This window comes from Chaetura pelagica, unplaced genomic scaffold (assembly GCF_000747805.2).
Source record: "Chaetura pelagica isolate M959 unplaced genomic scaffold, ChaPel_1.0 scaffold261, whole genome shotgun sequence".
Taxonomy (NCBI): domain Eukaryota; kingdom Metazoa; phylum Chordata; class Aves; order Apodiformes; family Apodidae; genus Chaetura; species Chaetura pelagica.
This window is the reverse complement of record NW_009952189.1, coordinates 1165285-1179900: the sequence shown is the minus strand read 5'-3', so window position 1 is coordinate 1179900 and position 14616 is coordinate 1165285. Positions and strand designations below refer to the sequence as shown.

The 14616-nt window shown below is 35.5% G+C and overlaps 1 protein-coding gene across 1 annotated transcript in view; it reads left to right on the top strand.

Annotated features, from left to right (window-relative positions):
- The window catches only part of SEPSECS (Sep (O-phosphoserine) tRNA:Sec (selenocysteine) tRNA synthase), a 23406-nt gene that overhangs the window by 3184 nt on the left and 5606 nt on the right, over positions 1-14616 (top strand). The window contains exons 2-8 of the mRNA XM_010007305.1: positions 1031-1218; positions 1331-1449; positions 1538-1696; positions 3418-3571; positions 7663-7765; positions 9933-10062; positions 10182-10273. Coding sequence (XP_010005607.1) covers positions 1031-1218; positions 1331-1449; positions 1538-1696; positions 3418-3571; positions 7663-7765; positions 9933-10062; positions 10182-10273 — 945 coding nt within the window. The remainder of the gene's footprint in view (positions 1-1030; positions 1219-1330; positions 1450-1537; positions 1697-3417; positions 3572-7662; positions 7766-9932; positions 10063-10181; positions 10274-14616) is intronic.

Genomic DNA, 14616 nt, shown 5'->3' with positions numbered 1-14616 from the left:
CGCCGAGCTCCGCCGGGCCGGGCACAGCCCGGGCGAGGCGGTTCGGGAGCCCCCGGGCGCGTGGGGAGCCCCGTGTTGGAAGGTCACGTTAGGAGTAAAAAAGAGCTTTTGCTGGTGCGTTTGGTGAGAAGGGCCCGACAAACGGCCAAAGAGTGCTATAAAGGAATAAGATACTAACATTTTGTTATGCGAGGTAAAAAAAAAACCCAAACCCTTGCAAGCTGCCAAAACAGCGTCTTTCTTCGTTTCCAATATACAACAATAATTATCAGTGAATTCTCAGTATTTCAGTTCTTGAAAACCCTTAGTCCCATCGTCCACTATTTCAAACTTGCCACACTGCAGGGATGAATCAGTTTTACTGAGTTGTTTTACTGTTACGGACACACCAGAGAAGTTTCTGGGCTGTTGAGCTGCTGCAGTAATGCTTCGTGGCGTTACGGGTACCTTTGCTCTTCTGCGGTTTGCAAACATTAGGTGTAGTTCTTAATGCAGAAAGAGCTGGTTGCAGATTTGCACACGTTAGATTCTGTAAGTGGTTTCCTTGCCTGTTAGATAATAACTGGAAAGGAAAATATGCAGATAGGAAGATAGGTCATAAGTGAAACTGTTTCCCCTCTGCTCATAGTGAATATCTTTGGTTCTATAATACCCAATTATCTGTCTTTCATGCACTTTTCCTGGTTGAATTTCTGTAGAAGTAGATTCTTGCCTAGGAAATACATCAAGTAATCTATAGTTTTCTAGGGAGTAATTAGCATGTGTGGGCTCCAGTGGTTTTTAGTGTATCTTAATACTGGAAAGTTAAAAAAAATTGCATATTTTAATATCAGGATATACTAATGTAAGTAGCATTGCATGTATTAATGTATTGAAAAATCATTACTTAGCTTTTCTCTGAATACAAGTTAATAACATTAGATAATATAAAACAGTATAATGAAAATACAAACCAATGCTCAGCATGGGAAAGAAGGGTAACGTTAATCAAACAAGTTGCATAAAGTTTTGTTTGTATTTGATTTCCGAGTTTCGTAGTTACCTTTATCTTGTTATTATTAAGGGAAAATGTCCTGAAGATGGATGGGATGAAAGCACCATTGAACTGTTTCTTCATGAGCTTGCTATCATGGATAGCAATAACTTCCTGGGCAACTGTGGTGTGGGTGAGAGGGAAGGAAGGGTGGCATCAGGGCTCGTTGCCCGAAGGCACTACAGGTACTAATAATCACTGCCAGCAAGAATTGTTGCTTAGGGATGCAAAAAAACCAAGCCAAAACAAAACTAAAAACTGACAACTTGATGTATGTTTTCAACCTCTTTTGTTCAGGTTGATCCATGGAATTGGAAGGTCGGGTGATATTTCTGCAGTCCAGCCCAAAGCTGCAGGGTCTAGCCTTTTGAATAAACTTACTAATTCAGTAGTTCTGGATATTATAAAGCTGGCTGGTAGGTGTAAATCTGTGAATATCTCTTTATTTCTGGGTGCATGTAATGGGTTCTTCATGTAAATTTCTGACTTGCTTTTTGTGTGCAGGTGTCCGGACAGTGACCAATTGCTTTGTGGTTCCTATGGCAACTGGCATGAGTCTAACTCTGTGTTTTTTAACATTGCGGCACAAGAGACCGAAGGCAAAATACATTATCTGGCCACGTATAGACCAGAAATCTTGCTTTAAATCAATGATAACTGCAGGTAAGAAAGAGCTGACTGATTATGCTGTGTGTTCTTCTGACAGATATAAGACTTCACCTAACATGAGTGATCATTAATTCATATGCTTGCAGTAAGATCTGAAAAAGGCCTAATGTGTAGAGGTTTCAGTGCTTTGTTTTACATTTCTGATTTCTAACATGCAATCACATGTATGAGTTGTCTTCTTAGTGCCTTGTAAAATGTAAGCATATGCTGAGATAGAGAGGTATATGAAGTAGTCAGTGAGAACACAATACTAAGGTAGTTACACCTCATTGTCGGAGTTAGTTGCCTAATTTGCTGTCCTGACAATTACGTAAAATCAAGGTTCAGTGTTCAAATTTCTCTCTCAGATTTATGCCAAAAGTCTGTGTGTCCTAGGAATTGTGATCAAAAGGTGACATGCTGTCTGATATGCGTATTCTTTTCATTCAGAATGTGGGAAGTGTTAGCTGCCCTATTTTTAATCTTGTGGTGTCACCCAGCTCATTCAGGAAATGAGCTTGGTGCTTTTCTTAGTTTAAACCTTAATTTCTCGCAAATAGATTTCCTTGTTTATCAGACTAAAAGTAAGCTAAGGGTAGAAGTCTGTCCCTGCATTGAAGCTGTCCCCTCCTGCAGCAGATGCATGGGATCAAGGAAAGGGCATGTAAGGGAGAGCACAATTTTCCATCTCAGTGCACACCTACCTGCAGGTGATGGCATAAATGCTGGTCCTAGTTCCTAGGACACATTTAGTTTTTGCGTAAAAGACTAATTTGATAAAAATGACTGAACAGTTGGAAGCAGGTACTGGATTATATCCAGGTAAGACACAGAGGATTTTAAAGGGAATCAGATCATAACAAATAGAACATGTCTATGAGAAAAATGGGACTGTTTTTGGAATATTACGCTCAATTTAGAACATCAAAACTAAGGAGATTACGTTTATAATGGAGAATGTTGTGAGAAAATACAATTGATCTGTTAATTTTTAATAGCTCAGATAGCTATCACAAAATTCATTAGAAGAATTGTAAAATAAAAATGAGATAAATAGGTATTAGATATCTAACTACTATCTATTAAATGCAATCTCTGTCTTCTAGATTGCTAACTAAAAACCAGACTAGGGCTAACAATTTCAATAAATCATTCTAGTACAAGTTTTTCTGTAGAATTTGAGCCCTACGTATCACTGCTAAGTTATGGTGTTGAGCCACAAAGGGAAAATTCACATTGTTGCTGCCATGTTACACTGCTTTGGAAATCACTCTTCCCCTTTTTACCCTCCTCTTCTCCTTAACTTTCATTCAGTTAAGCGAACACCTGATGTTTTTTAAGAAAGTAGCAGTCACTCCAGCTAGTGTGGTGTTGCTGCCATGCCACACCTGTTTTAGTATGCAAATATTTTACAAGAATGCCATGCAAACACTTCATTTTTAATTGGGAGGAAAGAGGTTAATCTGTTTTTAAAACAATCGTCAAATTTCTTATTGTTGCATGCAAAGAATATAAAGTAAGCTAATGTCTGGAGTCCAGTATTAAATAGGACTGTTATTGTTGGTTTTAGCAAGATGGGCATTATACAATAGAAAGTTTATGTGTTCTTAATCCAAGTTTGAAAGACTGTTTAAACAACAGAAGCCAAAGCTTTTTCAGATTTATACTGGAACTGAAAACTTGCAATTAGTCAGAGATTTGATGATACACACTTAGGTCTTGCTCTTTTTGGTCAGGTTTTGAGCCTGTGGTGATAGAAAATGTATTGGAAGGTGATGAGCTACGGACAGACATTGAAGCAGTGGAGGCTAAAATCAAGACTCTTGGTGCTGAAAATATTCTTTGTGTGCATTCTACAACATCTTGCTTTGCTCCAAGGGTACCAGACAGGTAAATAGCCTTTGTATGAAGCAGTGGAGGCTAAAATCAAGACTCTTGGTGCTGAAAATATTCTTTGTGTGCATTCTACAACATCTTGCTTTGCTCCAAGGGTACCAGACAGGTAAATAGCCTTTGTATGAAGTATGTTTTTTGTTAGTGTAAAAAAAAAACAACAAACCAACCAACCAAAAAAGCCCAATAAAACCAAACCACTATGTTTAGATTGTCCATCTTTCTAAGATTGCTTAATTGCTGCCAACAATTACTTTAATCCCCTTGCTTAAGGAAAATCACAGGTTGAAACAATGTTCCACTTTCAGAAGAGTATATTTTTAAAAAAGTGAGAACAATGCAGAAGGTTTCCCTTATGCCATATAGCTGAAGTTAATTATAATCTCTTCTGGTGAGATGAATGTAATTTTGACAGTGATTTTCTTATAATTTCACAGAAGAAGTAAAGATAGACTTTCATAGAAACATAGTACAGGGAATGTAGTTCCATAGCTAATGCCACATTTTAATATTACTGTTGCCTTTTCTATTCTTCTCTAGCCAACAATGAATTTTACTCGGCTGTTGATACAGTTAAAAAAAAACCAAAAAACTACAGCTAAATGTAAAACCTTTGCTTGAGTTACTCTTTCCTGTATTATACTGATGTGTATAGAGCTAATTAGGATGTACTGGTATAAGGAAAGTCTTGGAAGCATTTAGGGCAGATGTGCTGTATCAGTATAACGTGGTTTGCTCTGATGAACTTATCTTGGATTGAACATTTGCTGCCGGATTGCATGATGCTGCTACTTATGATTTCCAGCTGTTAAATCACCTTTAAAATAAGCTTAAAATACATTGCATTCTTTACTAAATAGTAAGTGTCCATATACATGACTCCTATAGTTGCTAGAAGATGTCATTCAAGCACTAGCTGAAGCTGAGGTGAACATTATGGTTATGGATGGGAAATAGTGTCTGAGACATTATTTCAACTTGCAGCATGGTGATAAAATATTTGAAAAGCTTGTCAATCTGAAAAAGACATGTTGGAGTAGAGGTGGCTAAAGGACTCTGTATTGAGTAATTTGTCCAAAATGAGCACCATTGCTACTTGGAAAACCTTTCTCTGATTCCTTATGAAAATAAATGTCAGGAAGCCAATTAATTAGGTTTTACAGTTGAACAGGTATCTTTTTATGGGCTTGTATGTAGTACACTGAAGTATGAAGTATTAGTAAGACGTCTCTTTTTTACATGGTTTTAAATGTAGTGTCTCAGTTGTTTCACTTCAGTTGTTTTTAATTTATCACAAAATTGCAAAGGCTTATGTTTTAGAGTTGCTCTGCAGTGCATGCTTTTTTTGTTAATTACTGTATCTGGAAAACTTAGTTTCATATTTGCAAGTGTATGAAAGAAACATTATTGACTCTGGAACATGGCAAGTAAAGATACGTTTAGCTCTCTTTTCCTACATTTTGAAAAAGCTAGTATTTATCATGGATTAACCCCATTGCTGGAGGGAAGCTGAAACCACAGTATTCTGTCAGAATACTATGAACATTGCATGAAGTTGACTTGCAGATTTATTGGCTAACTTAAATCACAGCTATCAAAGTCGAGTGGTCTGTCTTATAGCTTGGGTAAATTAATCTTTTCCTTATCTGCTTCCTCTACTTGACATGCGATTGTTTTGTTCTCTGCAACTAAGAGATGAATTATTTGGTAGTGGCACTGTGTTATGATATATCACAGATACAGGAGGATTTGAACGTGCTTTCTATTTAAAGGATACCGTCAACTATGAAAGGCCATAACATTCATCTTCCTACAGGAAGGAATAGCCTGTACGGCATATCTGGAGGATACCATTTTAAATGTCTGGTTTTTAATATCTTGCATTTGTGAGGCTTTGCTTGCTTGTAGTGGTGGTGTTTGAAAATTTTAAGCGGCTTAGGGTTGTTAAAAGACCAGGGTAAGAGTTTCATGCCTGTGTACCTATAGCTTTCCTCTGAAATATTACTTAACTTGATGGGAATAATGCACTGTTGGATATACCCCCTTCCGTGGAGACATCAGTTCTGAGACAGTCTTTTACCTGCTGTTGTTGTGAGTTGTCTATAAAATTACTGTATGCAAGAGAACTAAAGGTAAAAATAAGTGTCTTTTTCAGTTTTTATGCTCAGTAGAACACTGCATCTTGTTACTTTCATTAATATTGGAAGGAAGAACAAGCTTGCTTTTTTATGAACTCTCACTAGCAGGAGAGAAAGAATGAGCTGGAAAATATTTCTGTAAGTCCTGTTTGTGACTTTTAAGAACTCAAGTAGTAGCCAAACTTAGATTAATATTTTATTTTTCTAATGTGACTAGCAGCTCTTCCAATGGTTCATTTTAAGCCTTGGAAGCAGACAAGTGGTGTGCATAATTGCTTGCTTCCCTTGCATAATCACATATTCTTTTAACAGTGTAGCACTCTCATCCTGTATTGTAATATGGATCAAATTGTGCAAGAGTATTTTTAGGAAAAGCAAAGGGACTTCTCTGTTTTCAGTACTTGTGGAAGCTAGCATATTGCTCCTTTAAGTCTCAGGAGGTGAGAAAGGCAAACAGACATAGCAATACACCCTCCATGTTTCCAGTTTGATAAAATTCTATACCTGAACTTGAAAAGAAGCATGTAAGAGGGGAACTGTTTTCCTTTGAGTCTCTGTGGAAATTAAGAAATTGATTAAGTTCGGCAGATCACAAGGCAAAATCTTTACCCTTTGTAGTGTTAAGTTTTCTGAAGTATTCTGTTAACGTTATGTAGTTCAGGATTCAGAATGTTGATAAATGAGAAAAATTACTGGACATGCATCTCCTGCTGAGTATCTTGGCTGTAAAAGATCAATAAGAACATTATAGTACTGGTGTTTCCTAGTCATTAAATACATGTGATTTCTTTAGGGATGATACAGTGATCATGATGTTTTCTGAAGAACTGAGGTATAGAAAATTTAGTCAGAGATTTGCAGCTGAATTTTGCATTACAAAACAACACTAGGCAATGTAATAGAAGTAGAATGCAAAGGAATGTCACCTCTTGGAAAACATTTTTGTACTCTGTCACATTTTATATGAATGTCAGTAAATTACAGTGTAGAGGCTGTACTGAAGGTAAGAGTAAGAATGTATAGAATATTTAGAGTTTCCTGATTTAAAAAAAAAAACACTACCTTATCATAACTTCAATTTGTATATTACATTCTTTTTTCAAATAGATTTTGTTTCTAAAATAGATTTACAAATTTGGGGGAAGTCAAGAACTTTCTAAAAACAAAATAGATCATGGTTGGAGTGCTTTAAAAAAGGGTACTTAAACATGTACATTTAAAATGCCGAAGGCCCTTACCCAAAGTGACCTAGGCACCCTCATAAATCCTACTTTGACTGAGAAATAAATCCAGGCTGAGCTCACTGTGATTTGAGGGATTTCTAAAGGCAAGTGAAGAGTTGCATTTACTTCTGAGTAAATAGATGAATGAAGTTTTAATTTGTTGATTTCCACATTCAGACTTTTTAGGGCTTTCCATTCCTTTGAAGAATATATTTTCTGTTAATCTTGAAATATACAAGTGAGGTTTTAGCCAAAGCATTGAAATACTAGTTCTTTGAAATAACAGTGGTGTGCAAAGACTTACTGTTACAAGACACAAGACACATCTTGAAACTTCCATTAGGCCATTTTTAGGCTTAATATTAGAAGAAAAGGCAAAAAAGTGGGAATAGCTAAAGCTCTGTTAGTTATCATTAAAATAGTATAAAAAATTCTATTATCTGAAACAGTAATTTGGGATCTATTTACTGTCTTTGAGACAAAACTTTCAGTGAAGCATGACAAATTTCAGCTCAGGTCAAGAATTTGTAGTATATATAAAAACAAACAGATTTTTCCTCTTAACCTTTTTATCTTAAGGTGACAAGTGTTGCCTGGAGGTGCTAATCTAAAAGGTTTCTTTTCTTATTCTGACCTCCTTGTAGACCTTTCAGTCTTTTAGTGGTCTGATTTGTAACATGAGTTACAGTTACCAGTGCTTCTCTAAATTACAATTTTATGCTCATAGACTGGAGGAACTGGCTGTGATTTGTGCTAATTATGACATTCCCCATATTGTCAACAATGCGTATGGCGTTCAGTCTTCAAAGTGTATGCATCTTATCCAGCAGGTAGGAACTGTGCATTTAAAATAATAGTTTATTTTTTAACAAGTATAAGTAAATGTCTGATTGGAGCAAACACTAGCAAATTTTATCACGTCTCACAGCTATGAGTCTAATCCTGTGCGTGTCAGATATTTGAACAATTTTCTGACAAAGCGGGGCAGAGGGAAATAGAATTTTAAAATAATATTTGTTATTTCCATTATGTGCTTTTTATGTAATAACCCTGATTAGGTTTTGTTTATGTTCAAGTCTCTTTCATAATGGAAAAATGTCCTTAATAAGCTTTCTTAAAATACTTCCTGAACTGGTTGACTAAAAGTAAAATAATAGATTTCACTTGAATAGGGTTTAGGCCTTCAACCACAATGTGAGTTACAGATTTTCCATTGAAGGCATAAGATTCTACAGCAACATTTCGTAGAAGCTGTCACTGTTATAATATTGTTGGCACAGGGAACAGCTGAGGCAACTGGGTTAAGTTCAAAAGGTTATGTTAAAAAGGTTTAATTTCTTACATTTTTTCTCATTAAAGTGTACATGCACTATTTGTTTACGGTCTTTCTTTTCTCTCTGTTGTCCATATAAAAAAATATATGGGGATATTTTTTTAACAGGATCAAGGGAATCCTGAACTAGTGTGAATTTAAAATACACTGGTTATTTTTTATCTATATAAACACTTAAATGATTAACTGGGCACTGCCCAGTTTGATACAGAATTATGACAGGAACATCATGTCAACTTTTCTAGATCTTGAGAAACTGAAGGAATTTTAAAAAAACCTCAGTGATATGTGAAATAGGAAATGGCATATGCTCTATTTGGAATGCACTTGGTATGTGTTTATTGTATTTCACTTGCACAGTTTAGTGAAATTCTAAAATAAAGGGGGCTGTGCAATTGCTGAGTTTTACTGCATGAAATCTATCTGATTGTAATCTTTTGAGACTACAAAGCCACAAATAGAACTGTTATTGTATTGGTTTCTGTGTTTTTTCTTGGCTTTCTTGATAGATTGTCTGGGTCTTTTTGTTTCTTTAGTTAGGCAAATTTATACATTTGAGCTCTGCTTTAAATTTTTTTACAAAAATGTATTTCCTAGAATAGAAAATGTACTGTCTGTGAAGAAATAGTTATTAGTGAATACTTAGGAATGTGTACATGCTGAGCACAGAGTGAACAGAGCTTGAAAAGAGTATCACAGAAAAGAGCTTTTGAGACTTTAATTTTTCTTGCTTTTCCTCTGATGGTCTCCTGTCAATTAAGTCAAATTATAGCTGCTGGCCTTCATCTTCCCATAAAAAAAATTACCAACTCAGAGTGCTTCTTCCTATCTCCCATGAACTAAGCTATTAAAACATAGAAGTAATAACTGGTTTAGCTGGATCTGCATTTTTCACTTTTTTTCTGTTGTAGCTATTAACTCTTCCATTTCTTGGTTTGATTTTGTTGTACTTTAATATGTATCTATTTGTGTATTTTAATATATATGTTCTTTTATATACTTTTCAGGCTCTGTTATGCTGCATACTTTTTAATTGTACAGTTCACAGTACCATATTACTCAAATTGAAAATGTACTGCAGATTCTACATTTTTTTTCCTCTAAGAATATCTGAGTGACTAGGTATAAGGACTTTTTGTTCTCTGGGAAGTAGGGAAATCTGTTGTAGGAAGCTATAAGGCAAGCAGCCTTATAATGAATGCCACCACAGTACTCTTTTTTAATGCAAATTTATATGTGTATCGAGAAAAATGTTTACTAATGAAGCATTAACCTCTAGCCCTTTACTGTGAGAATCTTTTAAATGTTTTGGGTTGTGCAGTTTTAACTGTATGATTTCCATGAAATTTCAAGGGTTTTTTCTTTTTGGCTGTTGTTGAAAATAAGATGCAGTTAGACTTGCAGGAACTAAGATCACTATTTTAAATCACAGCTAAATAGGAATTTGAAAGGCGCTATGTAAGCAGACAATAGTAATAATACTGATCAATGCTAAGAAAAAATACAAGTATTTTTAACTTTCCATCACAAATACAGTATCTGACAGAGTTTCAGGAATTGTATTTATTTCATATATATTGCTGTGTAATTATGAGGCTATCACGTGTTTCCTTTTTCCTAATGTATGCTTTGGATTTTGTTTTTATTTATCCTTTTTGATAAAGGGTGCTCGAGTTGGCAGAATAGATGCTTTTGTTCAGAGCTTGGACAAAAACTTTATGGTTCCAGTAGGTGGTGCTATCATTGCTGGCTTCAATGAGTCCTTCATTCAGGAGATCAGCAAAATGTATCCAGGTAACTAGTTCATTAACTACATTTCATCCATACGAAATAACTGTAGAAAACTTGATTATCAACTTTCTTTCACATAAATTTGCCATTTTAATCGTGTTGGGTTTTGTCTTTTTTTTCAGGAAGAGCATCTGCATCTCCTTCCTTAGATGTCCTCATTACACTTCTGTCTCTAGGTACCAGTGGCTACAAACAGTTACTGAAAGAGAGAAAGGTAAGCTTTTTTAGCAAGGAGTACTTTCTTGAAGTCAGCTGTTTACAAAATCTTCTTGCAAAACTGCTTTGTGTAGTAAAATCCAGTTTCTGTCTAGGAAGCCCTTGAATTTCAGTTCTCAATCTGGAAAGGTAGTATGATGTGACCATTTCTTGGCCAAATGTGATTATGAGTAAGCATGATTTCCTAACAGAAAGCTAAACTGAGGTCCTGTGCTATCTTGTATAGTATTCATATTTGTTTTTCTCAAGTGTGACTAATACAGTAGAATTTTGCCCACAAAAGCTCAGAGAGTACTGTGCTGTGTTACTGTGGTCACACTGCTTCCACACCTAAAGCATGAGCTTGGGCACTCAGAGGTAATCCAGGGGTCTCTACTCTTCTTTATTTGGCTCTGTTAGGCCTTTGTGCTATGATAGTGTTTAATTGTTTGTTTACAACATTCTCTGGAGAATCACAGCTTCTAGTTAAGTTATAAATACTGTGCATGGCCACAGAAAGAAAAAAATACTGTCATTTAAAGTATACATCTACATACAGAGCTAAGTTTCTTCTCTGCCTCTCACAGAATATATGCTTTATGTGGGGTAGAACTGCACAAACGTTCAGTTGGTCTAAGGCTGGTACCTGTACATCTTGACTTGTCCTTAATTCTCCACATGACACAGGCCTGATTTTGCTATATTTATGTACTAACACAGAAGTTTCTTTTCATAAGGATTTTAGGTAAGGAAATGCTGTGAATTAAGTACTGTTAATAGTTCCAAATCATTCATGTTCTGTTCCATTATTTTATTTAGAAACTATGTTCCAATAGTTTCTTGCTTACAGCTCCCTGTTGCCTCTGATTACCGGGCAGGGCAGTAGTGCTGGGTGCTGTGACTAGTTTCTAGCTGCCTTTAAGAGGCATCCAGAAATTCTGTACTGCAACTGAAATCCTATAGGAATAGCTAGACTATAGAAAACTAAACCAGCTTAGTGGCCTTACAATGACTAAGAAGTGATCTGTGCAATCATAGTGAAAACATGGCTTGTAAAACGCTGAAAGCAGCTACCACTTTTTTGGTTTTGTATGTTTTGGTCTGTATGGTTTGTGTTTTCATAAAAAACAAATTGTATTTTTTTCCCCTCTTGTCTCCAAGAGAATCTCAAGTGAATTTATCATGTCTTCTGCAAACCTGAATTTTATGTTAGATTTACACTGGGAGCAGATACCTAACAGACAGTATAAATATTCTTCAAGTCATAAATAAGAATTCTTTCATAAATAAAATGTCTTAATGAATAGCTGTATGTTTTGAATCATGCCTTTTCTCTTGGAAGCAAAATTTTGAAGTGAATAAAGCACTACGTTTTCCCTATTTCTGGTATTTTTATTTCAAATGTGAGTATACTCTATAAACACATCTTTATATATAGCATAAATATGTTTCTTTTATTGGATTTGCTGTAGAAATAGAAATATTTTTTTGCTTAAATCTGTTTGTTCCTGAATTGTGAAAATGTAATAGTGATAGTTTATTGCCTGTGCTCGGTGAAAGCAGAGGCAGAGCTGTTAGGCTCCCAGCAGGAGCTATTTATAGCTTGACATTGAGTACTCCTTTCTATATCAGTGCAGCTACACCTACTCACACAAAAAGTCAGCTATAAAAAACTTCAGGTAATTTTTTCTTTCCCTTTTTACCTTATCCTTATTCACTTGAGTGTTACTTCAACTTACTTGAGCTCAAGGCAGAAAAGACCTAAATGTTACTCAGAAGAGATTAATCTCATACAACCAAGGAAAGAAATAATCTACCCAGTTTTTCTTTTACATGGATTAATTAATATTAGGAAGGGAAGAGAGTGTGAGTGACTGGAACAGATACATGGAGTGGGATTTTCTGACAAGCTACCCGTTGTGGAGTGTGCAGTTGTCCAACAGCATGAGTTTATATGTTACCATATGGAGGAGTGAAATGATGCAATGGATCTGAGGATGGAAGAGCAAGTGTGGAACATACCCGTGCTGTCCAACTGTCTGAATAAAGGTGGCCATGTAGGAAAGCTTAATGTTTTCAGCAGTTGTAGTTAGCCTTGGTGTTTCCAGAGAAAAGGTAGAAAAAGACAACTTAATTCCTTTTCCTGTGTATGTAGTGTTAGAACAGTGCTTTTCTCCTCTTAGTAGGGGATTTTAGGTCCTTTTGTAACACAGATAATGACTTCTGGTCTATTAGTATCTTTGCTTTTACAGAACTCATTATGTAAAGGTTATATTTTTGTATGAACTCCTTTGGTTTCCTTAGTACAGGTTATGTTGTGTCCCATATTCTGCTTTGCCAGGTTGTAAAACTGTTTTCATGTAGGTACTTGTGTGTTTGAACCACATAAGGCCACATGTAGCAAATACAGTGGTTACACTGTGTAATAGCATGAACTTCAGCTATCATCTGTCACTTTAAAATTGATGGAGAGCAAGGACCCTAAATATTAGGTTTAATACTTGTTAACTATTTTCCAATATGGTCCATTTAATTAATTTAACTAATTATTATACTGGTATTATTGAAGAGGTGATAGTTTCCTTTTTGTTTTCAGCAGTTATGGATTTTCTCGTTAGACTTCTCTTAACAATCTAACGATCAAGATAATTCTGATTTTCTTAAATGTATTTGTGTTACTTTTTTTATATCTGTATCCATCTGTCTGTATATTTCGAAGAGTGGTTAACTGGAGTAATTTTTATGTCCTTATGGAGTATGTATCTAAAATATTTAAAATCACACCGAGTTGGGAAGAAACTGTTTGGATTTTACAATTCAGTAAAATACTGGCCTTACGTTTCATGGTTTATCATTGATGCAATTATTCTGATAGGAATAAATTATTTGCACATTTCATTTTGAATTTATATTGCTGCTCTGCTTATAATTGAATTTAAGAATATGAAAAAAACTATTTAATGCTGGATATTAAAAATGTAAAAAATCAAACATTCTTACAACCAGACAGATGATTGTTACTCCTCTTACTTTTTTTTTCTAGTCCCTTTGCTACACTGTGGTTTGTCAAACATGGGAAAGTTGCAGGATTTTCCATGTGTGAAATGTGTGGGACCATATTCAAATTGTAGACTGGCTGGAGGCAAGATAATTTGACTGGAATGTAATCATGATCTTAAATAGTGTTGTGTAGTTAAACGAGTATGAATGTAGACTTCTAAGAGGCGTACTTACTCAAAGCATGTATTTGAGAGGTACGGCCCACAGGGAGCCTGATCTCAAGGTCTTGGAAATGCTAAAGAGAAAATGTGTCAGTTGATGTTGTTAAGAAAAGCTTTAAAAAAAAAATAATAAAAATTTGTGGTAATTATCAGCATTAGTGTTACCATACCAGACTGGAAAGATGTATTGGCAGTTTCTGTTAGATTACTTTTATATGCTATAAAGATTTAAAAGTTCTGTAATTAATTTAATATTTTTTTAAAAATCCAGTATATTATAAATTCAGAACTGGGGCTCTCTGGGACGTGTACTAACAGGGCTTGATCTGCATGAGCCAAGCAGCCTGATCAGATCACAGATCAGATGCAGCTGGTCAGTCTGATAACAAAGCAGAATAGAGGCTGCAGAGTAATGTAAGATGGGACCAGATCAATCTCAGGAACAGCATATGAGAGCTGGCAGTCTGTATCTGGTGCAAAGAGACTGTAAAATTACTCTTCTGCAGTGTTTACTTCAGTTCCATAATCAGCTGTATGGCTGTTCTCTAAGGACAACTCATCTTTTCAGATGAGGGTGAAACAGGAAGTCAGAGTGTTACAGACTCAGAGCATAAGCAAGCTGGGTGGTTAGAGCCAGCTGGGGTAGGTTCAACCATGCACAAAAAGTTTTCTGGCCTTCAGTTGTCTCTCTGACACCTGATATGGGACTAGTGGCATATTTAATACCCCCATCTTCTGCTTTTTCTCTGGAGTTACTGGATTTTTCCTCTAGTTATTTTCATTTGGAAGAGCAGTGCCTATTACAATGGAGCAACAAATCCAGAGTCACTCATATTAGTTTAGGTTCTATTAAAAATAGTCTTATTTGAATCATACTGTATGTACATTATATTTTTAATAATTGTTACAAAAATTCTTGAAAGCATTTTTGCATACTTATGTGGAATTAGGCCATTTTGTTCAGCTAATTGAGTCATTTGGCACATTTGACACACATTATTGTTGACTTGTTCTTCATATTTTTTGAGGTATTTTAGTGGTTTAGGTGCTAGAAAGACCAGACATGCAAGACATTTTCAAATAATTTAGCATTCATTTCACTAGCTTAATGAGGCTTGAGATAAGTTTCTAAAGGGAAAGA